We start from the raw sequence: 26,082 nt of genomic DNA, 5'->3' as shown, positions 1-26,082 counted from the left end.
CTATCATTTTATTCGGTTATAGCAAAATTTCGATACAACGAAAGAAGACTGCATGCCGGTCCCAAGAACTTCGTTATAACGGGAATCCATCGTATGTATTATTAGTATAAGGTTGCTCAATTATCGTATAGTCTTTTCACTGTACTGTGTTTATCTCGCCTTACTTTCAGTTATCAAAGGAAGTGAAATATAATACGTTTTGTCCAAAAAATGGAATAAACTTTAAAATCTTGAAACCCTGAAGCACCTCCATGTCCTTTGTTTTTTGGTATAAGCTCCTTGAGGGTGTCTTATACTACCAACCACATCGCAATGGAAGGAGGGATTTCATTTTTTTTTTTTTTTTTTGCTCTCTGTTTGTTTTGCTCGAGTCACCATAGGCAAATCGTCAGGATTGGAAACACGATTGGAATTAAGTTTCCAATCACCGTCAGCGATGTCCGTTTCCATTCACACGGCAAGTTGTGCTTCATTGGAAACATGATTCTAGTTTGCTTAATTACAATCGTGTTTGAAATTAAGCAATCTAGGTGCGTGTGAATGTCGGACTTAATCAAAGTTTTGCTCATGTCATTTGTTAGGGTCCGGTGAGCTTCAAACCAGATGGAGATCGGATCGGTGCCTTTATCATTCAGCAAATTAGAGGTAAGAACACTTCGATACTTATATGCACAGTTGCAGACAGGGATTTGGGTTGGTCGGTAGTGCGTCTGCTAGTAAATCCACAGAAACTGAATTCGATTCCCAAGTCTAATTGAGAGATGTGTGTATTCATACTATTCCCCTTCAGTAAAGAGACAACACATTTTCCCTTGGATATAGGACATCTGTTTTACATTTGTTGTAAGATGATGATGATGATGATGATCCACAGCATTTGTATGGCGCCATATATCTGTTATAGAAACATTCAAAGGCGCATGGACATGGACATGTAAGATGGACATCTGTTGTAAGTTCGATCTATTAAAGGCATAATTTACCATTTGCAGATGAAGAAAAAACTCAGCATTCGTGCTTCAAAATAGTTCTAAAATGTGAGTTAGGGATAGAAACAACAAATGCAAAAATTTCAACCGGTATAATTACTGATAAGTATTGTTAAATATACAAAATGTGAACAATGGTTATAATAAAAATGGTTCCAGAATAAACAGTCTGCAGTTACGGTTTAATGAGAAACATAGAGATATCTCCTTATATTATAGGGTTTATTACGAAAATTTTATGTAGAAGGATGTTTTGCGATACATTAACCTACGCATGTGTATCAAAAGTGATATCTTGAACATTTTTTTTTAAATCGCTGCTCTCAAAGGTAAACAGGACCTACAAGCAGCCCAAATTCCTACAAACTTGTCTTTCACCACTGTTTACATTGGTCTTTCTTGTGTGTGTGTGTGTGTGTGTGTGTGTGAGAGAGAGAGAGAGAGAGAGAGAGAGAGAGAGATGAGAAAGGAAGGAGAAAACGATGCGTAGCTTTGACATCGTTATTACTCTTACTGTTCCTCCTTTACGGAAAAGCGCATAGGTGAAAATTTGGTCTTCGCCGGGACTCGAACCAGAGTCTTTGCAACGCCTTAACCCTATTCCAACTGGGGGGGGGGGGGGGGGGGGGGGGGGGGGGGGGGGCTCGACATTTTGCCGCGTCGTTACATTAGTTTTTTTCATTGACATCTCCCGCATATTTTGAGACCAAATTTTTGACGTCCGGCCACACCGTTCTGAAGTTACGTAATGTCTTGCATATGCATGTCAACTGAAAATTAGCTCAATTTCTTGATATCGTGTGCAAATCCAATGCAAATTGTGTTTTTCTGTTAAATTGATATGAAATAGATTATTTCAACTCTTAACCATTGAAATAAATCAGTTCTAATGTAGATAAGCTTGAAAAAGTGCCTGCAACAAATTTTGGCAAATAACAATAAGAAACAAAAGGTCGACAAAACAATAAAATACATAAGAAATTAACAAAACAATAAAAAACAAAAGAAATTGATTTTGATTGTGCTATTTTTTTACAAGAAATTTGTTTGATGTGTCTTGAGGAACTCTGACACAAAAATTTAGCAATCCTTCAGTCTTTTTAGTGGAGTTAGGTGAAAATATGACTTCAGGCGTAAATTTGCATAATTAGTTTACTAAAAATAGAAAACCAATATTTTTTTCTATTGTATGACAATGTAATCTTGTAGTTGACATCTAGCTCTATCTTCAGGCAAAATTTTGCGGTGATCACGCGAACGGCGGCCGAGATCTGAAGGGGGGGGGGGGGGGTCAAATAGACCCCCCTCAGTAAAAACTTGGTCTTAAATAGCCCAGATAGAATAGGGTTAAACCGCTCGGCCACGGAGGCGTCATAGTGGTTCAGGGAGACTCAAGCTCGATTACCCAACGGACCACCGGCGTAAATTTGCATAATTAGTTTACTAAAAATAGAAAACCAATATTTTTTCTATTGTATGACAATGTAATCTTGTAGTTGACATCTGGCTCTATCTTCAGGCAAAATTTTGCGGCGATCACGCGAACGGCGGCCGAGATCTGAAGGGCGGGGGGGGGGGGGGGTCAAATAGATCCCCCTCAGTAAAAACTTGGTCTTAACCCATTCAATACTGAATTCTGTAATCCCTATAGACTTAGTACACAGGTCACCAGGTTCCCGTATGGAACGGGTTAAATAGCCCAGATAGAATAGGGTTAAACCGCTCGGCCACGGAGGCGCCATAGTGGTTCAGGGAGACTCAAGCTCGATTACCCAACGGACCACCTTTCAAGTCTTTATGCGCATATTCCTTTTCGAGACAGAGAGTTGCGAATATATATTATATACTCCATATATCGGAGATATTTTTGTTTATTTTTCAGACGAATCCAGAATACTTATCGGAACGTTGCAGCAGGGAGAGTCCATTAGCTGGGTTTTACCCACAGATGTCATATGGGAAAGGAACAGTAAGTAGCGCGTATGCGACATCTAATGCAGCTATTGATCACGTTGATGTCAATGCACATGAACATTTACACTTGTACAAATATCTATTTGTGTGTACATTATGCAAACAGTATGCATATTATTTACGTATATATATATACAATGTATATGATATATATATATATATATATATATATATATATATACTTCAAATTCATCAAGGTCATTTTTATCGTTTACTCATGAACAATTTAGCAAATACTTTGATCAACTATCTTGTGATAAAATTTCAGAATATTATTCGTCTTCCTTACATATTATGAGCAAATATCCAAATGCAATGCAATCATTTTATAGCACGTATTAATTTCATTAAAATGATAGATGGTACAGTTATGGTTGAGATGAGGCGTCAGGTTCTTGATATTTTTGGGAAGATGATGAGAAACCATTTGTGAAATATGAAAGAACAAACAATGCCTTTTTTCTGAGCAGAATGCATTATTTCGGAAGTTTGATGAAAATCGATTTTGAAACGGCTGAGATATCCAAATACAAAATGGTACTGATAAAACAATGTGGGTCAAACCTTATAAATTGTGGGCTTGTTCATATTTCATAAGTAGTTTCTCATTACCTTAGAAAAAATAACAAAAGATAAAAAATGAAGCCCCATCTCAATCTAAACTATACCTCTCCTTTAATGTGAGTATTCTAATTAGAATTTCATTTTGTCCTGCATGTTCAATACACGTTTTATATTGACCAGTGACTAATGCTGTAATAATTGTTATTTGTATAGTGCTGTTAAGTCTTCCAATGTTTTTATTTGTTGTTTGATATGTTTCAATAGAGATATGATGTACTACAATAGCTGTTAGGTACTAGACAGATACATAATAATATGTATGTTTAGTACATTTCATTTTGTCTTGGCTATATATGAATATATGCTTTTTTGTCATTTTTAATTCCATTTTCGCTCGTACCGTTGGGGTGAGAAGCACTTCACTACTGAAGACGACTAAGCATTGTATACTTCATACTTGTTATGACAGTGATAATTGTAAATGAGCTGTGATTGATCTTACGCTCGATGTATCGAGCTTTAGATTAACATGATGATGGTCCCCTGCATTTCATTTTTATCATTTCCTATTGCTTTCTTTCATATATGATATTCGTTCTTGAAAAAAAAAAGAAAATGTATGTAAGATCCAAACGTTACGAATATTAGCTGTGTAAATGACTATGTAAGTATTTGTATTGTAAGATTTGTATTGATTTTGAAATGCAGAAATAAAAACTGTACTGAACTGAACTGAACTGAACATTGATTTTTACACCGTTTCGGAAAGATACCTTGCATAAGCTTGATTTCAAGGGGATCTCCCCACGACCTCTACACCCGGTACTTATACAGCCATGGACAGTCATCCATGAGTCATACAGCTAACTACATGTAGACACACATCCAAAAGTCACACAGTCTACAAACTCGATACCAGGCAAATAGATAGATTAATAATTTAATGAATAAAGAATGAAAAGACCACCTCTAGAAAAAGAAGGCCCTTGAGCTAGATACTAGGAAAATAAGGCCCACGAGACTGAGACTAGGCAAATAAAACCCAAAAACTCTACACCAGAAAAAAACAAACAAAACAAAGCCCATAGACCGACATAGCAAACATTTTGTGCATTACAGGCATAATCTACCATTTGCAGATGAAACAAAAACCCAACATTAGCGCTTTAAAACAGCTACTGTAAAAAGTTGAATCCGTGTAATCAATGTTAAAGTATTGTAAAGTACACAAAATGGGAACAATAGTTATAATGAAAATGTTGCCAGACTAAACCGCTTACGCTTACGGTTTAATGAGAAAAATACGGATATCTCCGCATATGTAAAGGACGTGTCACACCAGACTTGTGTGCGACTTGCAAAGAACAATTTTGACTACCCGGAGGTCCCCGAAGATATACGCACATGACAGTACCTAGCATGTATCTCAAAAGTAGTCGCCCGGAGGTGCGCACGCACATTTTTTTTTTTTTTTTTTTACCCTGTCACACCTTTCCGGGCAAGCTACTCGGGCTTTCCTTCACTAAGTTGTCAGCCCCCACGCGACTGGTACAAAGGTCGCACAGTATACTCGCAAGTATAACGCGTCCAGCAAGTAAGACACATGCGCTGACTCGCACAAATCCTTTTCCGCCCTCAGGAATGTCCGGTATGCTAGGAAATCCCTACACGTAACAAGCCCGAGTAGCTTGCCCGGAAAGGTGTGACAGGGCCTAAACACGAATGCGGGTAAAAACATATGCGTGCGCACCTCCGGGCGACTACTTTTGAGATACATGCTAGGTACTGTCATGTGCGGATATCTACGGGGACCTCCGGGTAGTCAAAATTGTTCTTTGCAAGTCGCACGCAAGGCTGGTGTGACACGGCCTTTAGGCTTTATTGCGATAATGAATTATGGTAGGATGTTTTGAGATACATCAGACCTACACATATGCATCAAATGTGATATCTTTGATATCTGTGATATCTAACATTTTGAAAATCACTCTTTCCAAAGGTAAAACAGGACCATTAAGCCCCGTGATGAAATGTCGTTCTCGTGGGCCGTTTTGCCTAATGTCGAGTTCGTGGGCCTTGGTTAGCTAGCTGATCAACCGTATATCCAGTCACGTGTGGGCCTATTTCATGATGTGGAGATTATGGGTTATCTCGTAGGCCGTATGATTGTGGGCTGCATGACTCGGTATTATATGATTCGCGGGTTTTTTTAATTGCATTAAACCTAATATAAATCTTAAAAGCAAACTCTATGAAACCGGCCCTTGGATTGGCAAACTGTATTCCTTCTCTCTATCAGTTTCAACATTTTCATTACTTCCAAACAAAATTTCAGATGGGCGTGCCCCGTTCGATGATGATCGAACGGAGGAGATTTTTGTGCGCCAGTCCATCTCGAAAGTCGTGGTCACCATCATGGGTATCATCTCCGCTCTCGGCGTCGCTCTTGCTCTGGTCTTCCTCGGTTTCAACGTTAAGAACAGGAAGAAACGGTAATCCGAGTTAAAAATCAAAAGTTCAAAGGTCAATAATCAATCATAATGCAATAGTCCCTCCGAATGGCGTGACGGTACTTAGCCATATCAGAATCTTGAATTCGAATAATGTTACAGCATATTGCCCTGTAACGTTTAGTCCTACTGATACACAGTTGAATTTTAAGTGTGTTATATTGCAAATATTATTTGCATACATGCACAAATCTTCCTTTTTAATGAAATAGCGACGTTTCTACTGAGGCATAATTTACCATTTGCAGAAGAAACAAAAACCCAGCGTTTGTGCTTTGAAATAGTTCTTAAATGTGAGTTAGGGATAGAAACAACCAATGTAAAAATTTGAGTGCGTGTCATCGATGTTAAGTATTGTTAAATAGACAAAATGTGAACAATATTTACAATAAGAATGTTTCCAGACTAATCTACAATTATGGTTTAATGAGAAAAATAATGATAACTCTTTACATTTTAGGCTTTATCAAAAAAAAATCTATATGGTAGAATATTTGTGACACAACAAAACTACACATATGCATCAAATGTGATATCTTCAACATTTTTTTTTTAAATCGCTGCTCCCAAAGGTAAACGGGACCTTTAAGATACATAGGGACAATATAAACATATCAGCAGTGTGATTTCAGACGTCATTATTGCATGTGTGCCGATGATTTTGTAAAAATAATTTTTGCACAAATCGATAAATAATCTGTGTACATTTCCGTGCATAAACACGAGAAAGGGCAATTTGTATATCAGTTGTAATCTAAATAAGAAATATGTATATATATATATATATATATATATATACGATATGTATACAAATCACTAAATCCAGCATCTTTTTTAAGAAGACACAACAATCTTGTCTAGTCATTTATTACTCAATTCATATAACTTTTTATTCTTCAAACATAAACAGATATAAAATACTATGACGCTGAAATACACTAGAACTTAACTAAATACTGCCTATGGGTTAAGTGCTATTTTCCCCTCCTTTGTGTCAACTGACTTTCTTTTCAATTAATTCGAAAGACACATCAAGATGTCAAGTCCGAACCTCAACAACCTCATCATATGTGGAATCTGCCTCGCTTATATCTGCGTGGTCCTGCTTGGGATAGATCTTCCCTACATCTCCGAGAATAATCAGGCTCGCATCTGCGTGGTGAGTGTAGTACTTTAGGTCTCCCTGGCTTTGCTTTTGTCATCTTGTGACTGTGCATCACAAAACGAACACAAAGCCGCACCCCTTGATTTTATGTGAGGACTCAAAAAAAAGGTGAAATGGGTCAACCGAGTCATTCTCGAGTTTGTCATATTGTCTGAAAGAGCTATCCTTCGTCTACATTATTCTTTAGTTTGGGATCATGACATGAATGGGAAAGTGTGTTTTCGGTAGTTTTTCTACAACCCTTTTTTGGAGGAGAATAGAATGATCAGGTGTGTCTTACTGTATCCCTTTTCATTTGTTGAAATCCTTTACACGCTTTTCACTTTGAAGTCTATAACTTTTTAAAGGATTAATCTACTGCTTTGAAAGTTGGCAGTAATCATGAACAGAATGTGGTTATTAAACATGCTTAATTTCAGCCTAATCTGATAATCCCTTCATTGTTGTTGTTCCGGTGGTTTCCATCTTGTGTTCTGTCCCTTTCATTGCACAGCTAGCACGGCTTGGTAAAGATTTAGCGCTTGAATAGACCCTGTACTTCAGAGCCTCTTTTCTCAGTTCACTCTTTTCCAGAGTGTGTGTGTTCTTTCTAGTATTTAAATGTGTTAGGGGAGTCCATTTGATATGAGTTATACATCATTTCAACGCTTAGAGTCTGCTCCTTAAGAATCTGCCCTCAAATAAAAATCCATGTCTGGCGACTTTTTGTTTGTTTTGTGGTGCAGGGTCACATTTGGTATTTATATGGAGAAATAGAGAGTAATCTATCAGGGTAGCCCAATCATTGAAAAAAGTGATCTCCCTTAAGAACATATTGCTATAAAACAAAGTACTGATGTGAAAATACACTTTTATAACTGATGTTTTCTGATTGTTTCAATTTGAAAAAGAAAAGCATATAATGTAGATGTAGGTCTACGTAAGATTATATTTTCCGTTTACCAGACAGGCTTTCACTCTTTGAATTCTCTTACATTTTATGGTTTTATCATGTTATATATGGTTTTAAGATGCGTCGTACATTGCAAGTATTCTAAAATATTTTCACAATACAATCACGTTAAGATTCATTTCTCCTGCAAACATATTGCACGCGAATACACTTTTAATAAATGGGTACATGTAGGCGAGTGTATTGTTACACTTTAGAAAAGTCCGATGATAAAGAATTTTCAAAAGAAAAAGCTTGAGAGAGGTTGTGAACAATAATTCAGAGGCTCAAGCTAGTTCAGTTACCACTATGTGGAAATCTACTCCATGTTCGAGGTTGACTCTCATGAACAGTGTGAAACCAGCCAAAGAATGATAGTTGCAATCTTAATACATTAGGTAATTGTGATATAGAATCTCATAAGATTTCCCAAAACGTGAATAAAAGTGATAATGACAAACTCCATCTACATGAAGTGGTAATTTCATCCCTTCTTCGATCACCACACGTTCTTTGTCTAAACATCCTTACCCTTAACAGAGGAAAACAATGAAGTTAAAATATTTTGAAAAAAAGTATTTTTCTTTCCATGATTCTATAGTAACACATATGAAGAATAATGAAGTCTTTTAGAAGTTGTGTTCGTGTGTGTTTCTCACTCAGTCCCGCATATGGCTGATTTCGTTGTCATTCACCGTGGCGTTTGGTGGAATGTTTACTAAGATGTGGAGAGTTTACAATATCGTCATCAACAAACGCACCATGCGAAAGGTAAAAAATGTATGTAATCAAATGCAGGTTCTTCTTCACTTTCTATTTTGCTATCTAGAATTCACTCTTTGAGAGTGTGTAATGACGTCATCATAAATGTTCAAGCATACAACCGAAGTTTTGCTTGTATATAACCTTGATGATTTCGTATGTATTTGATTATAATCATGTTGCTGCCGTATTTTGCATTTAATTTTCATAAAGGGTAGGTCTATATTACCAATGCTTTGACAACGGATAAGTACTAGGTGTTTCAATTTTGTTGAAGGTGATTCGGATGTGAAAGCATGAATCAGTTTCATTAAATCTAAGATTGATTTTGAAGTGAGGTTTCAGATTTTGGTCAAATTTTAACCCTCTGTACAAATACGAACTTTGCACAGGAACCAATGATTTGTATGTGAGTGTGTGCTGACAATGGCCCTGAACAATGGACATGCCTGAACCACCTGTTGACGAGGCGTCAGTCTCGCGCTCCCAGGCACATGAATGCTTAATCAATAATTCATGTGGATTGCCCCGGGCTCTGCTTGTCTAAAATCATGCACGGTAAAGGGTAAAATGCATGCACATGGAAAAAGTAAGCATATGCTCGCAAAAACCACATTTCATGCCAGCTGGCAATTATTTTCAAATTTTGCTTTCCATGTCACTAAATCTGGGATATAAATAAGCATTAATGATCTAAAGTTCTTCATTTTGATATTTTATTAATAGTCTGACAAATTTGTTGCTTTTCGATAAAAAGAGATCTTTTTTGGTAAAGAGTTCAGCAGCATTGTTCATTGGGGCCATTTGTTTCATAGTTGTGAATAGATCTATTTAAGGCTCCGTATACATAAATGTATACTCTAATTGATTTTCTTTGCTTCCTGTCACCTTGTTTACGACAGAACAGAAGGTATTCATTGGAATTTCGTTTTTCAGAAGTAGGGAGAGCACTGTCGCCACTCAACGACAGTGTCGGCAGGCATTTGACTTTACACAGATACTGCTAGCGGCTGAATAAAGACTACTTGTGAGAGTTGAATTTCTCATGAATAAATAATGAAGCATTCAAACCCTGGCCATTGTTCAGGACCATAGTGTTAACCGCACACTCCTATACACACCCATTGACCCCTGTGCAAAGTGAAAGTTTTCTACTGAGGGTTGAAAATAGAGCAAAATCTAGAACCTAGCTGTGAAAGTAATCATTGATTTCATGAAACTCATTTATGCTTTCATATTTAAACTACCTTCAACAAAATTGTACACTATTCAGCTATCACTGATATCAATGACAGTGTTATCTGATGAATAGTTCATAAATTATTGAGAATCAAAAGTGGGAAATGTTTTTGAAACACCTAGTACGAACAACACTTCTCCTAAAATGTACTTTTCCAGAGACCTGCTTTCTTTCCCTATTTTTCAGGAATGTTTTTTCAGGACTGATGTTCGATTTCCTCATGAAACTGTTATAAAGAGGAGCCAGGCATCCTTGACGCGGGCAGTAATCAAGTTATTTTTAACGAGGAGCACGATTCACAAATTCAATCACAGAGTAAAGGAAGACATATCCAATATCAGAGGTATCATTACGCGAGAATCGAGCGTATCCCGTATTCATTTTGTTGGTATTGTTTTCTAGTACGGTTACATTTCTTTTATCCGTGTAACGTTTGAATCTCAGCGATGTCCGAGACATCGGAATCCGAACAATCTTTTGTTTTGTAAGCGAAAAGGATAAGGTAGGGGATGGTCAAAATAAAGTGACGCATCTTTGGGAAAAGCCGAACTTGAACAACAACACACAAAAAAAAAATAGAGGACAAAGTACGTAATGTCAAGAGTTTTATTGCAAGTCAACAATTTGGCAGTCATTTTTTTAATCTCATCGATGTCTGAGACTTTTGAAGCCGAACAATTTTTTGTTTTGTAAGCGAAAAGGATAAGGTAGGGGAAGGTCAAAATAAAGTGACGCATCTTTGGGAGAAGCCGAACCTGAACCAAAAAAAAAAAAAAAATAGAGGGCAAAGTACGTAATATCAAGAGTCTTTGATATTAAAAGTCAACAATTTGGCAGTCATTTTTGCATCTCATCGATGTTCGAGACTTCGGAAGCCTAACAATCTTTTGTTTTGTAAGCGAAAAGGATAAGGTAGGGGAAAGTCAAAATAAAGTGACGCATCTTTGGGAGAAGCCGAACTTGAACAAAAAAAAAAATAGAGGGCAAAGTACGTAATGTCAAGAGTCTTATTAAAAGTCAACAATTTGGCAGTCATTATTGCATCTCATCGATGTCCGAGACTTCGGAAGCAGAACAATCTTTTGTTTTGTAAGCGAAAAGGATAAGGTAGGGGAAAGTAAAAATAAAGTGACGCATCTTTGGGAGCAGCCGAACTTGAACAAAAAAAAAAAATAGAGGGCAAAGTACGTAATGTCAAGAGTTTTATTGAAAGTCAACAATTTGGCAGTCATTTTTTAATCTCATCGATGTCCGAGACTTCGGATGCCGAACAATCATTTGTTTTGTAAGCGAAAAGGATAAGGTAGGGAAAGGTCAAAATAAAGTGACGCATCTTTGGAAGAAGCCGAACTTGAACAAAAAAAAAAATCAAAGGGCAAAGCACATAATGTTATAGAAAGTTAAAGGTGCATTCCAGACGATTTTCATAATTTCACATCATGTAGTACATAAATCAACAGCTCCATGTATGGATTTGTGAAATTTATTGTGGTTCTTGAGCAGAGAAAAATACTTTGAAAAAAACCTTAAACAAATTACACTGAACAAGGATGATGACATAGGAGGTTCACATATTTCAGAAATGTAGCAGAGTAATTCCATTACAATTCCGCTTGCTTGCGAGTTCACCTGTGTATAATCTATGCATGCCTTCTTCTTTTGTTCTGCTTCCTTGAGCCCCAACTCATGCATTATTATGGTGACTCTGCCATGTTATCATCCTTGTTCATTGCAATTCTTTCTTAATTTTGAAAATATTCGTATTCTTTATCCCAATTATCACAAATTCTGAAACTCTGTCCTCGGTATAACTTATTCATAGTTATTCTAATGTAAAAATCTGAAAATCATCCGGAGGTCTACTTTATAAATTTGGCAACAATTTTTTTTTTCAGTATTTTGATAACTGCACCGCGACGTGAAATCAACCTGGGTAAGCCATCGCTGCCCGCTAACACGCACACACGCTATTAAAACAAACTCAAATGATGTGAAAACATAGGGTCTTAATGAATATACAGTGCTTGCGTCCTTGGACGAGATTTGTTTACCTGCGGCGTCTATGACACGCCAATCCGAAATACTATGTTTATCGCCGATAAACACTGCTTATCGGCGATAAACAAAGTCTTTCGCCGAATGAACATAGTTTTCCAGAAAACAGAACTCTGTTTATCACTCGATAAACATAGTTTTTCAGAAAAAACAATGTTTATCGGCCGATAAACTTATCTTTTCGAGCGAAAAACATAGTTTATCCGAAAAAAACTGTGTTTATCACTCGATTAACATAGTTTTTCGCTATAAACTATGTTTATCGAGTGATAAACAGAGTTTTGTGGAAAAATCTATGTTTATTGGGCAAAAAAAAACATTGTTTATCGCCGATAAACAGTGTTTATCGGCGGTAAACATAGTTTTTCGGAATTATTGGACAAATGGCGTGCCATACAGTGTAGGCGTCCCTCGATCGATTTATCCAGGTTAGAACAGGAAATGGCTACCTAGCAATGCTGGTTTTATGGCAGGGGTTGTACTCGGGACGAATATTAGAGAGGAAATCGGGTCCAATTATAAGTTCTGATAAAAAAAAAGTAAAATCTGTATGTTCAACTCTAAAAAGATGGCTGAAATCGGATGAAAAATGGGAACGTTATGAAATTTTGAAGTTTTGATAATTTCTTCAAAACAGTTCTTGTGAAATGGGTATGGATATGCAAATGAGTGAGATAACAATGTCATACCCTCACAATTTTCCATTGATTGTGTATTGAAAAAACAAACAAATGACGAACATTCAATGTTTCTCTCAGTGAAGTCTGAAACATTACGTTATTCCATGTTGAATAACATCAGAATAGTGTTCAGTTAGATATACGAGGAACTGAGCCTCGGGCATAATTGCGTTTGTCTGAAAAACTGGAAATTTAAACATTTTATGTACAAACTACTATTATGGTAGGTTGTGAGGGAATGACATGCTCACCTCCATTTTCATATCATTATTCACATTGACTGTTCAAGAACTGTCCCCCCGCCCCCGCCCCAAATGTCATAACTGTCTAATATTTCACTCTTTCTTATCAGACTAACTTATGTTTCGACTGGATTTCCCCGTTAAAGCCCGCCGCCGATCCAAAGTCTGTCAGTTGTATAGTCGTGAGTCGTATAGTGTAAGGAGAGCTTAAGATACTATTTTCGTGCCATGACTGTTGTGATTCTCTTAAGATATCCCAGCTCTCTTCTTCCTAATCAACTTGTGTCCTATGCTCTAGGTCATCAAAGACCGCCATCTGGTGGCGATCATTGTCATTCTCCTCATCATCGATGTCGTCATCCTAATCACGAAGCATATCATCGACCCTTACCGCGTGATCGACGAGATGATAGAGCAACCACGAGTAAGATCAGAAAAGAAACTAAAAATATCGCTATGGCGACAGGTATACCTCCGTCATCGTGCATGGTTCTCCCCCAAGGGGTTCTCCAAATAGGTCTATAGTACATGTTGACAATGTTTGACGACTATATTTAACAAAACTGGCAAAATATTTAAAGGGACTGTACAGTACTTGTTGAGGTGGGTATTCATGTTTTTTACATTCCTAAGTGAGATTATGAGAAATCTTTTATGAAATATGAAAGAGCATGTAATTTTAAGAAGGATTCAACGTTTATTTGATGAAAATTGATTTTCAAATGGCTGAGATATCCGATGATAATAATTAAAGGTTACAGGCCACAACTTTATTACGATCTCTTTGTTTCACCTCGTTTTTGGATATCTCGGCCACTTCAAAACCGATTTTCATCAAATAAACATTTGATACCCCTTAGAATTGCATGCTCTTTGACATCTCATAGAGTGGGTCCTGAATATCTCGCAAAACGTTAAATGCTATAATCCTCACCGCGATCAGAACTGTACACACCCTTTAAAATGAAGCGCTTGTCACAAATGTGTTGAGTCGTCAAATTCCTTGAACTAGGTTTAATTGAATCAATGGCTATGATTATTGTATAAGACAGCAAGTATTTGGGGATTTGAAGACTTTTACTCAATCTTAGACCCTTGTAAAAGTTTATACATTGAGTAACTTCAAAAAGGAAAAAGAAAAAGTGCAATTTCAGCATTTTAACCTGGCCTTCAACCTTTGACCCTATGACCCTAAAATTTCCAAGAGAATCATTGTCAGGTAGTATATGCATAAAAATGTACAAAGTTTCGTGATCATGAATTGAGCCACTTACAGAGGAAGAAGTGAAATTTAGAATTTTCTCTTGACCTTTGACCTTTTGACCTATGACCATTTTACCCAAAACTTTCCCCTAGAATATCTGTTGGGTAATACATACATACGCTATTCTACCTTAAGGCTTCGCATAGATATGAGGGAAACTTTGAAATTTTGAGGAGTTGACGCTGACCTTTGAAACTTGTCCTTTGACCCATGACATCAAATTTTCCAAGATAATCACTATCAAGTAGTACATGCATTATGTACTAAGTTCCACGAATTAAGATACCTTAAACCATTTCCGAGACATGGAGAATGAGGTAAATTTTTAATAGTGTCACTTGACTTTTGACCTTTGACCTCATGGCCCGAAACTTTTTCCAGAGCAATACACTAATTTTCAAGAAAATACATACAGGGACAATTTGTGGCGGAGGCATAAAAAATAGAATCTCTACAAAGTCGTCATGCAGTGTACATGAAAAGCGGGTCTAGGGCATTAACCACTGGGCAATTGCCCGAGACCCTTCCCCAGGCTGTAATCCTAATCCTAATCCTAACCCTAACCCAAACCTTACCACTTGTTAGCAGGGGGTAATTGCCTGGATACAATGAACAACAATCACTTTTAAAATATGATCCAGCCAATGTTGGCTTCGTCAAATTCAGTAAAATCAAGCAACCATTGCAATTATCATTTATAGGTTCTAACGACTGCACCAACTGAGAAATCTAGTGTTAATTATCGTTTAGCACACTATGATATTGGGTGCCAGTATAGGGCTAGATCATTTCATGTTATTCAACAATATTAGACATTCTACTCGTACGTACTTTTTTCTTTTTAATTGCCACATTTGTCACCTCATTAGGCCAGGGTATTTTTTGAATAAATTATTCTTCTGGTGCGGGGGGAAGGGGGCGTCCTTGAGTTCCCATCCCCTCCCACTTTAGATAATTAAGGAGCTTTAGATTTGAGAACATTGCGTTGGGCGTTCTTTCTCCCTGCGTTGTGTGAAGAGCAGCTTAGATTACGCGGAAAGGCAACATAATTGTTATAAAAACCAAAATGGCGCCCTCATATGATCGGTGCATCAAATACTTTCTGCGCTGTGAGTTGAGCGGACGTAAAAATGCCCAGAACGCGTAATGAAATTACTTAGACGACGCGAGGTACAAATATAGATTGATACGCGATTCTGCGCATGCTCAGAACTTGTTTTTTTCACTCTGAACGTCCCCGTCGTGAAAATCTAAAGCTCCCTAAAATCATAGACTCCAACTCTCCCGCTTCCGACGTGAGATCTTCCGCCGAAAGTCCATTAATTTTGCAAAATCTCCCGTTCTCCCGCTAGAGACTTAATTTCTTCCGCCCTGGCCGTGTGTCTTAGTCTTGAATTGATTTCTCATTTAGTGTCATCGTATGTTGAAAAAAAAAGCCTGAGATTGCACGAGAGAGCTGCATCTAGAACCCTTAAGCTTCCAGAGCCCCAAAGCGGGCCCAGCGCTTCGCGCTCGTGATGGGCGCGAACCGCAAATCAGTTTGGAGTCTCCCGTTTGCTAGGGGTTTCAGGCAGGAGAATCCCGTCAGACGGCAGCACCTGATAATTCGCTCGTATTTATTCAACTCGTATGCAAGCCCGCTCGAGGCTTGCATACGTAATGAGCTGCGTAAGGGGATTTTGTCCTTGGGCTTTCGGCAACAAAAATGCACCTTATATTCACAAATGTGGTATCAAATTCAAGGGAAATGTGTACGCTATCGTCACATGTTACTCAAATTATCTTAAATGAAAAATATCATAGCGTAATTTGAGCTTGAAAAATGATAAAAAAGTAATTCGTACAGTAGACGTTCAAGACGTCAAAAGACCAAATTCACCTTGCGTCTCAATGAAAATGCATTATGTGGTAGTCCATCTCTTAATCTTTGTATCTATGTAAATATCTTGACAATTTGTTACTTAATCCGGTCAGGAACCAGTAAAATATACATCGATGTCAGTGCTGGTCAGCTTGAAACCGTGCAATCTCAAGAGCAAGCTCTCTCATTGGACAGCGCTTGCATTCAGTGCTTGCATTACGTCATTACGCTACTACGGTTTCATGCCACGTGCGTGCATAGCGCATGCTTGCATACAGGCACGCCTGTAGTTCAAGCCTAGTTCAAGCACTGAATGCAAGCACTGTCCAATGAGAGAGCTCTTTCGCGCCACTGTACACTTTGTGTGGAGCATACTTCCGGCTTAAGAGTGAATTTCACAGACATTTCAAAACGGAAAAACTAGTATAAATCATGCTTGCGTCTCCTTGACTTAAATATATGATGAGCATCTAAGTTTCCTCTCTAAGAAAAAGCCAAAATTCGAAACAACAGTTTCTTAATCCGGTCAGGAACCAAAAACGAACCTTAGACGACAAAATCTTCCGTGAAAAGCAGGTAAAATTTACACAAATTCAACTGATTATATCGTCATGATAAGAACCGATATTATACGCAAATTTGGTATCAAAATGAAGATCAAAGTCTGGAGAACAATTTATCGTGGCTTGTAGCCATGATGAATGTTTGTACAAGTCACTACACTGTGAAAACCATAGCCCTGTTAAACTCTCGCAAAATCTCGCACGTATACGAGACACCTTTCGAACGCAAAGATCGTCAACGAGAGTGCTGAATAAATCTTGCCGGATCGGCTCATTAGCATACGTCCTGCGGTCTGACTGAATCTCCAGGGGCCCGTTGCATAAAACTTACCGTTGAATTTCAATGGTAACTACCGTCAAAATTAGGCGTCACAGCCAATCAGCATCAAGGATTATAAAATTTACCGCTAATTTGAAGACTTACCGCTAGAAAGGAGCGGTAAGTCCAGCGGTAAGGGTTTTATGCAACAGGGCCCTGATCTGAAGGTGCTTGGGGTTGGAATCTCTGTAAAATATCAGGGAGGTGGGAAGAGATATTACAAGGTTTCCTATGCTGCCTGTCCTCAGTCACTATTAGGGAGCTTTGCTTTTCTGTGCGGACATTTGAGACGACGCTTGAGCTGGACATTCTCCTCTTCCCTGCGTCGTGCTGAAAAGTAGCTTTAGATTGCACGGAGACGTAACCTATAAAAAAAATAAAATGGCGTTCCCATAATACATGATCGGTGCATTAAAGTAGCTCTCTGCGTCGTAAATTGAACTGACGTGGCCAGCATTCGTAGTGAAAACTCAGACGACGCAATCTTTTTAATAGATAACTTGATGCGCGTTTTGCACATGCGCAGAACATTTTTCCCCTCTGAACGTCCCCGTCGCGAAAATCTAATGCTCCCTAACATTTGCCAGTGCATAAACTAATGTGCATACTGGTATTGTCTCGTGTGCCTCACAGACCGTAGAGGATCGCGCACAGTTTGTGGTCTACATCCACGTGTATCGCCGCTGCTCCACGACCCACAACACAGTATGGACCGTTATTCTTGTGGTCTACAAGGCCTTCATAATGCTCTTTGGTGCTTTCCTGTCTTGGCAAACACGGTGAGTACACATGAATTGGTGTTAGAAGAGCAATTATCAACCATTGGCATGAATATTAGCATTTATCGAAAGCGTGCATCGCAACATTTTGTTATCATTTTTTTTTAAAGTTATGATTATTCGTTTTGTTTCGTGATGTAAAGTATGAAAACGAAATCTTTGATTTCTTTCAGGTATGTTGTTTGTTTCGGTTGCACAACGATGAAAGGCCTCTTCGTTGCTAGAGTAACAAATGATTAGAGTTCCTGTTTCACTCAGAAAGTTGTAAAATTTCGAAACCGTCTTTCACATTTTTTTTCTTTTTGCAAATTTAGTAAATGTAACCATTTCCATCAAATATTTCTTATATATTGGATAGCAGTAAGTTTTACAACTGCCACTTCAATGGGTTGATCTAAAGGAATGGGTATAGTTTTGGTTGAGATGGGACTTCCAACATTCTTGTGAGATAATGAGAAACCTCTTATGGAATATGAAAGAACATGCAATTCTAAAAGGAATTCAAAGTTTATTTGATGAAAACTGGTTTTGAAATTGCTGAGATACCAAACAGCAAAGACGCCCTTATAAAAGTTAGGATCCACCTTTTATTAGGACTATACTTTTTTTTTACTTTGCTTTTAGATTTCTCAGCCGTTTCAAAAACTGATTTTTGTCTTTTCATTATGAAATAGACTTTGAATACCTCTAAGAGTTTGCTCTATTATAGTTCTTAAGTGGTTTCTAATTAGAAGAAGTTAGAATCTGAATCCCCCATCTAAACCAAAACTATAACATCCCTTTAAATCACGATGTAACTGGTTCGATTGATTCCTGTACCCGTTGCAGCACCATTAGTCTGCCGGGCCTTAACGACAGCTACTATGTGGGGCTCTCCATCTACAACGCCTGCCTGTGCTGCGCCGTCGCCGTCCCGCTCTGCATATTTAACGCGAACTCGCTGAACGTGACGTATACCGTGACGGCTGGCTTCATTCTCTTCTGTTCCACCTCCATCCTGTGCACGTTATTCTTTCCAAAGGTCAGCGAACTTTTCTTACCACTCCCTCTCCCCCCTTTTACCATTTTCTATGATCATGTAATCAAAATACAGTTTTGTCGCTTTGATAATATAATGAGTTAAAGTCATCTCTATTCGCTTTTTCATCTAGGGAATGACGAACAGAATGAATGCATAAATACACATGCACATTCAATTTAAAGATTATTATCACTGCAAGAAAGAAAAAAAATATCCAAGGGTGTCATAATTTACAATATCACACTGTATTATCTGTGTGGTTGCTTGCAAAATGATGTTTGCGTCTGTATTTCACACGGCAGATTTCCGCCCTCTATCGTCAGAACCATGAAGTTGCCCAACTTCCTCGTATTGCCGTCAACACCGTATCGACCTCTCTGGCCGGGCCCTCCAGAGGCGCGTCCCGCAAGATGGAGGTGCGAGAACCTACGCAGCTCGACGAACATAACCCCATCAACAAGAAGATCTGAATCACAGTTCTGGAGGCAGAAACACCGTTTTACAACCTCGCGCGATCGCCACCAAATGTTTAGAGTTGCGTATCGACTGTGCACTGTCCTATTACACGGACTCATACCGGGTCTGCATAGAGTTGCGTAGAGTGGCGCTCAGAATACACCGAAGTAGGCCGTAACTCATGAATATATACGGAAGCATAGGGCCTTTTCACATGTACCGAGTTGCTTCATTACGAAATTGATTACAAACTTGTTCGCATCTATAAGATTCAAGTCACTCTCCGTGATTCCAGTTTCCATTCACAAATCTACTTAATTAGAAAATTGATTTGCGTTTGCATGGTGACAAAATTGTTTCAAATTAAGCAAACTCGGTAGGTGTGAATGCCCGGATATTGAAGACAGCAAGCTCTACGCCAGAGCTTAAGCAATGGTACGCGAGTCCTAAGAAAGATCCTTTGAGGCTGAATGTAAGGATTGCCCAAACATTTCTTCTTCTTCTTCTTCTTCTTCTTCTTCTTCCTCTTCTTCTTCTTCTTCTTTCATTCTTGCGATCGCTTGCTTTCGTTAAGTTTTTGTTTCCACGAGTAAGCAGCCTAATTCGACATAGTGGGTACGGTACGTTAACACTCTCTACGCAGGACTGTCCGTTGTGAAAGCTCCTTAAGGCCCGGTCACACTGCCCAAAAGTCACGTAAACGAATGAATCACGCAAGAAATTTGGTTGTGCGTGCTTGTCCGTCTAGAATTTTTGCTGATTTACGCGATGAAACTCACCGATGAACTACGGAAAGATCTAGCAAAAATCACTAACAAACCACGCACTTTCAGCGCATGGGCACGAAAAGGCCCCAAATAGGGCGAATTCGTGGTTGTGCGCGATCACTGAGGCCCACGGAAAACCACGCATAATCTGTCCACTACCACTAATGAACTGCGTATGACTCGCTCATGATTCGGCAACATTTTCGCGAACGATCACTGAAATTCCACGCATATTCGCGCATTGTTCGCGTAAGAACCCCGCAAACTACGCAAAAATTACGTTAAACAGCGCAATACTGCGTAAGCTTTTACGCGAAGCCGAGTTTTGAGCAGCTCAAAACCTGGAATCGCGTGAAGCGCCGATCCGGCGCACATTGGCGGGCAACTACGAAGGTTCCACGTCAGACAAACTCATGAAATGCGCAAATCGCGCATGTATCGCGTAAGGCTCGAATTTCTTACGTGATTCATGCGTTTATGCGACTTTTGGGCAGTGTGACCGGGCCTTTACGGTAGTCCGACGAAATATCCTTTGAAACTGGATGCAATCAGATGTAATCATTCACCCAAACATCTTTTCCTTTCGATCGATGGCTTGCTTTCTTCATTTGATGTATTTTATTTTATTTTATTTTTGTGCAAGTGCATGGCCTATTACAGTGTACTCCCGTTATAACGAACACGGTTATAACGAAGTAAAAATTCGGGCTGCAACGTTATTTACCGGCCAGTGCTTTTTTTATTGTTTAATTTTCGGTTATAACGAAATTTCGATATAACTGAAGAAAACTGCTGATCCCGAGGACTTCGTTATAACGGGAGTCCACTGTACGGCCCTAATATTACGGCATACGCGTTACACTACGCAACTCTGCGTTGGCTGGTTCGGAAGCCCCTTTGACATACATGAAAGAAAAACCTTACAATCAGGAGAGCTAAAATTTCAATAGAACGGGGAGGTGGAAATTACTTAGAACGCGAAATCTTTAACGCTGCGCTGATTTCCGGCCAACAATGGAGTGGACGGTATCACACATACACACCGGATGAGATTGACGTGTGATTTTCTATTATTTATAATTAATATGCATGAAATCATAAATTTTGCTCTTATTCACAAAATAAAGCTCTTATTCACAAAATAAAGCTAATAGCATCCTTATTTCTGATGATATCATTTTTTGTAGCATCCCAACAATCTTCTTCAAAAAAATCTGGTATGAAAATTTCATTTGATTTCATTTCATTTTTATTTCATTGCCGGCCAAAGCATATGATATGACAATTTCATATAAACAAATTAAGTACAATGTAACTTTTACATGTCCAAATGAAATTTAGATACACGTCATTTGTTTACATGAATCAATAAACATACTAGTTGAAGAAATACATGGACAAAATGTGACTGAATCATAACAAAGAAAAGGTCGGAAATGGAGGGGACTGCTAAAAAGACAAGCTTGTAGAATGCAGTCCCCTCGTGAGTCATGAAAATTATAGTAATAATGCAACGAGACAATTTGACATTATCCTCGGGAAACAGAACATAAAACGAGTACGCACACAAAATTAATTTCATATGTTTTCTATTGTTCTTTAATTTCTTATATATTTCTCTGTTTTTCGACCTTTTTTTCCTTTATTCACAAAAAATTTATTACAGAACCTATTTTAAGCATAATTATGCTAAAATTATTTGATTTCGGCCATTGAAAGTGAAAATAATCATATCTTCTTGAATAAGGCGAGGAAACTCTATTTTTTAAAGACTTCGTACACAAAATTACGTTTTTGAGCCATTTTCGGTCTGACAACCATGAGTGTATAAAAGGTAGTACAGCGTCGTAACGGTATGCCCGATTTTCGCCAAAGTGGTGTCACAAGATGCGTGAGACTTGAAAGTAAAAAGTCAGCGAGCAGCGGGGATTAAAAAAAAAAAAAAAGAGATCGCGCGGCTGTGGTCGTGGTAAAATTTCGGGGGGGGGGGGGGTGATTCAACCTTCCCCCCCCCCCCCCTCGACCGTTTTAAGGTTAAGGGACCAGATGCTGGTGCTATGTCAATTAGTACAAATAGAAATGATTCATAATAGGTCACTATAAGAGGATTTTACTATGACATTGTAACCTAAAAGAATTTGCGAATGAGATTGTGATAGGTCAAAATTATACGTCAGTGTTTCCTGAAAATGTTCAAAATATTCTATTTAATAATATCTTTGTCCTTGTTTAGATTGTTTGAAACTGTGATCTGTTCCCTTAACCGTGTGTCCATCTCACTTGGAAAATAAATTGAATTGAATGACGAAAGTGAAACGAATTCACTTGAGTAGTGAAAATTCGCTGCACTCTCCTGAATAAAGAAAATGCTTGGCATTGAAATGAATCGAGTCAGGAGTGGTTTTTATCCTTCAATCACTGTCTTATACCTAATATTCCTCTGCAGTTACTATGAATTTTCTATGGTGACTGTACAGCGATGAATGCACTGCACTCCCGTTTATAACGAACTCCTCGAGACCGGAGGTTTTCGTCGGCTATATCGAAATTTCGTTACGACCGAAAATTTGTCTTGTATATTCAAGTATAAAGATATGCAGATAATAGGTTTGCAACTTGGATTTTACTTTGTTGTAACTAGAATTTCGTCATAACCGTGTGCGTTATAACGGGAGCGCACTGCTGATGCATTCCGTTTCCGCTGTGGATGCAATACTATACAGCAAGCCATCTAATTTCCATGTGGCAGAACGGTTATGATTGTGATGGGAAGTGCAATGTATATCTAATGAGAAAAAGTGAAAATCTTTGTATATGTTAAAAATATCGTTTGATTTTCTATACTGCATAATGATCAGCTTTGAGATCGATTCAGACCCATGTAGCGTTGTTCTATTGATGTATTAAGATAGTAGAGCGTAATCGATAATTTCAGAAAGGACGGTGCCGAAAAAAGTATATATATTATGATATTATATACAATGTATAATGAAGAGTTTGTTCGCAAAAACCGATAAGTCAATTTTTGAAGATTTTGAAGCACGGTTTCTGTCATAAAGTACAAGATAATACCTTTTAATGATATATTGGTCACTACATTGAATTATAAAGGTACATTTTTGAAGTTATGGTCAACAGAAGCAAAAAGTTGTCTTATTCTCTTTATTTTTCTTGACCTTTAATCGCAATTATCTCCATTTGACAAATATGGACTTATCAGTTTTTGCGAACAAACTCTTCATATATATACTCACACACACACCCACACACACTCGCATATATACAGTTTGTATATATATATATATATATATATATATATATATATATATATATACACAAGGCAAGGCTCTTTTCGATCGATCAATGACAGCCAGTTTGATGTATGTTCCACCCACTCTTACGAAGGGAAATACCGAAATGGAACGCGCGACGATCGCTGTTCTCAATGTGATATAATACTTACTGTATATTATGTAGTGTTCTAAATACCCGGAAGTGTGTGGAGGGAAGAGCGGCGGGATGGAATTAAATATTCATTCATTGCTCACCAGGGTACATTCGAAAACCACAGTCTACCAGAATAGAATTACCCGTCAGCGAATGATATGTGCCTCGAAGTCTACGTAATTGGTTACGGCTCTTAGACTCTAGTCAAGATTTTCGGATGTACATAGAAATCTCTGATAAAGCTGCAGCACACGATATGTTGCGAGGATTCGCGAATTATGGGATCCGAGTCAGGGTCAGCCTTCTCATTGCACGAATCTCCATTCTACCACGTTTTTAAATCTCATTCACTCATTTACAGTAGACGACAAAATCTAAGCTAAGGGATTCTCGACAGCAAGAATCACGTTTATGTGATTTATTTGAAGGGAGTATAGTAAAATGTACATATTTACAGAACTTTACCCGAGGTTGCATAGACATCAACAAGCCATTAAAAAATGATACACTATAAACATTCACCTTGAAAACCAGTACATAAATAGGCTGTTTAAAGGCACAAGATATACAAAGCAAATCAGCAACTGTTACTTCCGTCACGAACAGAATGCGATAAAAACACACCACACACACACACACACACACACACACACACATATATATATATATATATATATATATATATATATATATATATATATATTGAAACAAGGAAGGAAAAAACTGACCAGAAACAATTGTAATAATAAATAGCGAAAACTTTGAGCAAAGAAAATCCCGATGAAAACCCATTTTCTTTGCTCAAAGTTTTCGCTATATATATATATATATATATATATATATATATATATATATATATATATTCAACCCGTCGTTGTATGAATGTGACGTCAAGGACTTGTTGTCAGTCATTATGATCGTTAAAAATGATGTTAAACAACTACTACTTTGACCGTGCGTTTAAAGAGAGAATACGAAAATATGTTTCTTAGAGCAAAATACAGTTGCATAAGAATGAGAATGACCTAACATCGCCTGAATCTTTAATCTAAATCTATATTTTTATCTCTCTCTGCCAATCTATCTCTGTGTCTATCTATCTATCTATCTATCTATCTATCTATCTATCTATCCTTCACTATCCTTCTCTTTGGTCTTCTGTGGTTGTCTGATTCCTGTGTGAAATAAATAAGGTGGATATGACAGAAAACATCACAGCTTTTGAGAATAATAGTTTATTCTAGCCTGTTTTGTTCTAAGCGAGCTCAGTAAAATCACAACATTTCAAGATGGGTGTGGTTGCTATCTTAATTGTCTTACACGAATACATCGTCTCCCTGAATAAAAGTGCATGATTCGGTTATACGGTGTGGAAGGCATCTGAGTCAGACAAAGGCGATCTTTACAGGTGGTACGGTGAAAATTAAATAAAAGGCACTCCTTTGTGTCGTCATATTTTCTGTGCACTTTTTTGTGCACTGTGCGTATTTTCTGTGCACTCGCGTCATCAATTAGTAGTGATTTTCCTTTATAACAATCGGTTTCAACACTCAATCAAAATCAAATTTATGTGCTGGGAGAAAGGAAGGCGGTATCGTCATATGTCAGGAATTAAATTTTCTCGCTGTTAAGGCAGCAGGTTAGAATCGAAAATTGTCGTATGTTTCTTTGTTTCTTTGTTTGTTCTGGTATAATTCAACAAACTTCGACAGAAGGAAAGAAAAAAAAATGTTATTGGAATTTGATAATACACTCGGTATGCTAAATCGGATGTTCATGCCTCTGCTGTTATTATGTTTGGTTTTGTTTTGTATTTTGTTAAACGCATTCTCACTCTTGTGATCACTTCAAGAGGAGGTTGGGCATTGTTTCTTGTCGTTTGTGTGTTTTTACGCTGTGAGCCCAATGTAAAACATGCATTTTTTATTCCAAGCGCAAGAAATGACGACTACGTCCTCTCTAGCCTTAATGAGTGACTGCCTCTTGCTGTAAAATGTGCAACACGCTATTTTATTATGTTTATTTATTTATATAATATATATGAAGAGCTTGCTTCCAGAGGGCGCTAAATACATTGAAAAATGACGGACTTAGCGCCTTTTGGAAGCAAGCTCTTCATATATTTATGTATGTGTGTATATAAATAATTATTATTACTATTACTCTTATAAGTATTATTATTATTGTTATTATTATAAGTATTATTATTATTATTATTATTATTATTATTATTATTATTATTATTATTGTTAACATTATCGTCTATAATGTTTTTTTTTATCTAAGGCCTGTGAACTTTACTATTCCTGTTGTTACAATGGTATGCGCTTCACCTTGCCTACACAGTGCCTGATATCTACATGTAATCACCATCATTTAACCCTTCTACCCCAGTGATTCAAATGTAAACAAATTTCACACACATTACGTACATTCACAAGAAATCAATATGGCACACAGAAGGTTAAAGTAGACCGTCCTTTGATAAACAAG

At 37.7% G+C, this 26,082-nt stretch overlaps 1 protein-coding gene across 1 annotated transcript in view; it reads left to right on the top strand.

Annotated features, from left to right (window-relative positions):
- LOC139711993 (gamma-aminobutyric acid type B receptor subunit 2-like) overlaps positions 1-19,389 on the top strand; it is a gene marked incomplete at its 5' end in the record, with an annotated part of 48,909 nt that extends 29,520 nt beyond the window's left edge. The window contains 9 exons of the mRNA XM_071623837.1: positions 582-645; positions 2,872-2,958; positions 5,863-6,019; positions 7,064-7,196; positions 8,797-8,913; positions 13,411-13,536; positions 17,753-17,898; positions 18,727-18,919; positions 19,222-19,389. Coding sequence (XP_071479938.1) covers positions 582-645; positions 2,872-2,958; positions 5,863-6,019; positions 7,064-7,196; positions 8,797-8,913; positions 13,411-13,536; positions 17,753-17,898; positions 18,727-18,919; positions 19,222-19,389 — 1,191 coding nt within the window. The remainder of the gene's footprint in view (positions 1-581; positions 646-2,871; positions 2,959-5,862; positions 6,020-7,063; positions 7,197-8,796; positions 8,914-13,410; positions 13,537-17,752; positions 17,899-18,726; positions 18,920-19,221) is intronic.
- Positions 19,390-26,082: the final 6,693 nt, after the last annotated feature.

The sequence above is a fragment of the Diadema antillarum genome, unplaced genomic scaffold, assembly GCF_040938485.1.
Source record: "Diadema antillarum isolate AM-2024a unplaced genomic scaffold, OU_Dant_1.0 seq00001745_RagTag, whole genome shotgun sequence".
Classification (NCBI taxonomy): domain Eukaryota; kingdom Metazoa; phylum Echinodermata; class Echinoidea; order Diadematoida; family Diadematidae; genus Diadema; species Diadema antillarum.
The sequence above is the reverse complement of the archived record's forward strand: the minus strand, read 5'-3'. Positions and strand labels throughout refer to the sequence as shown.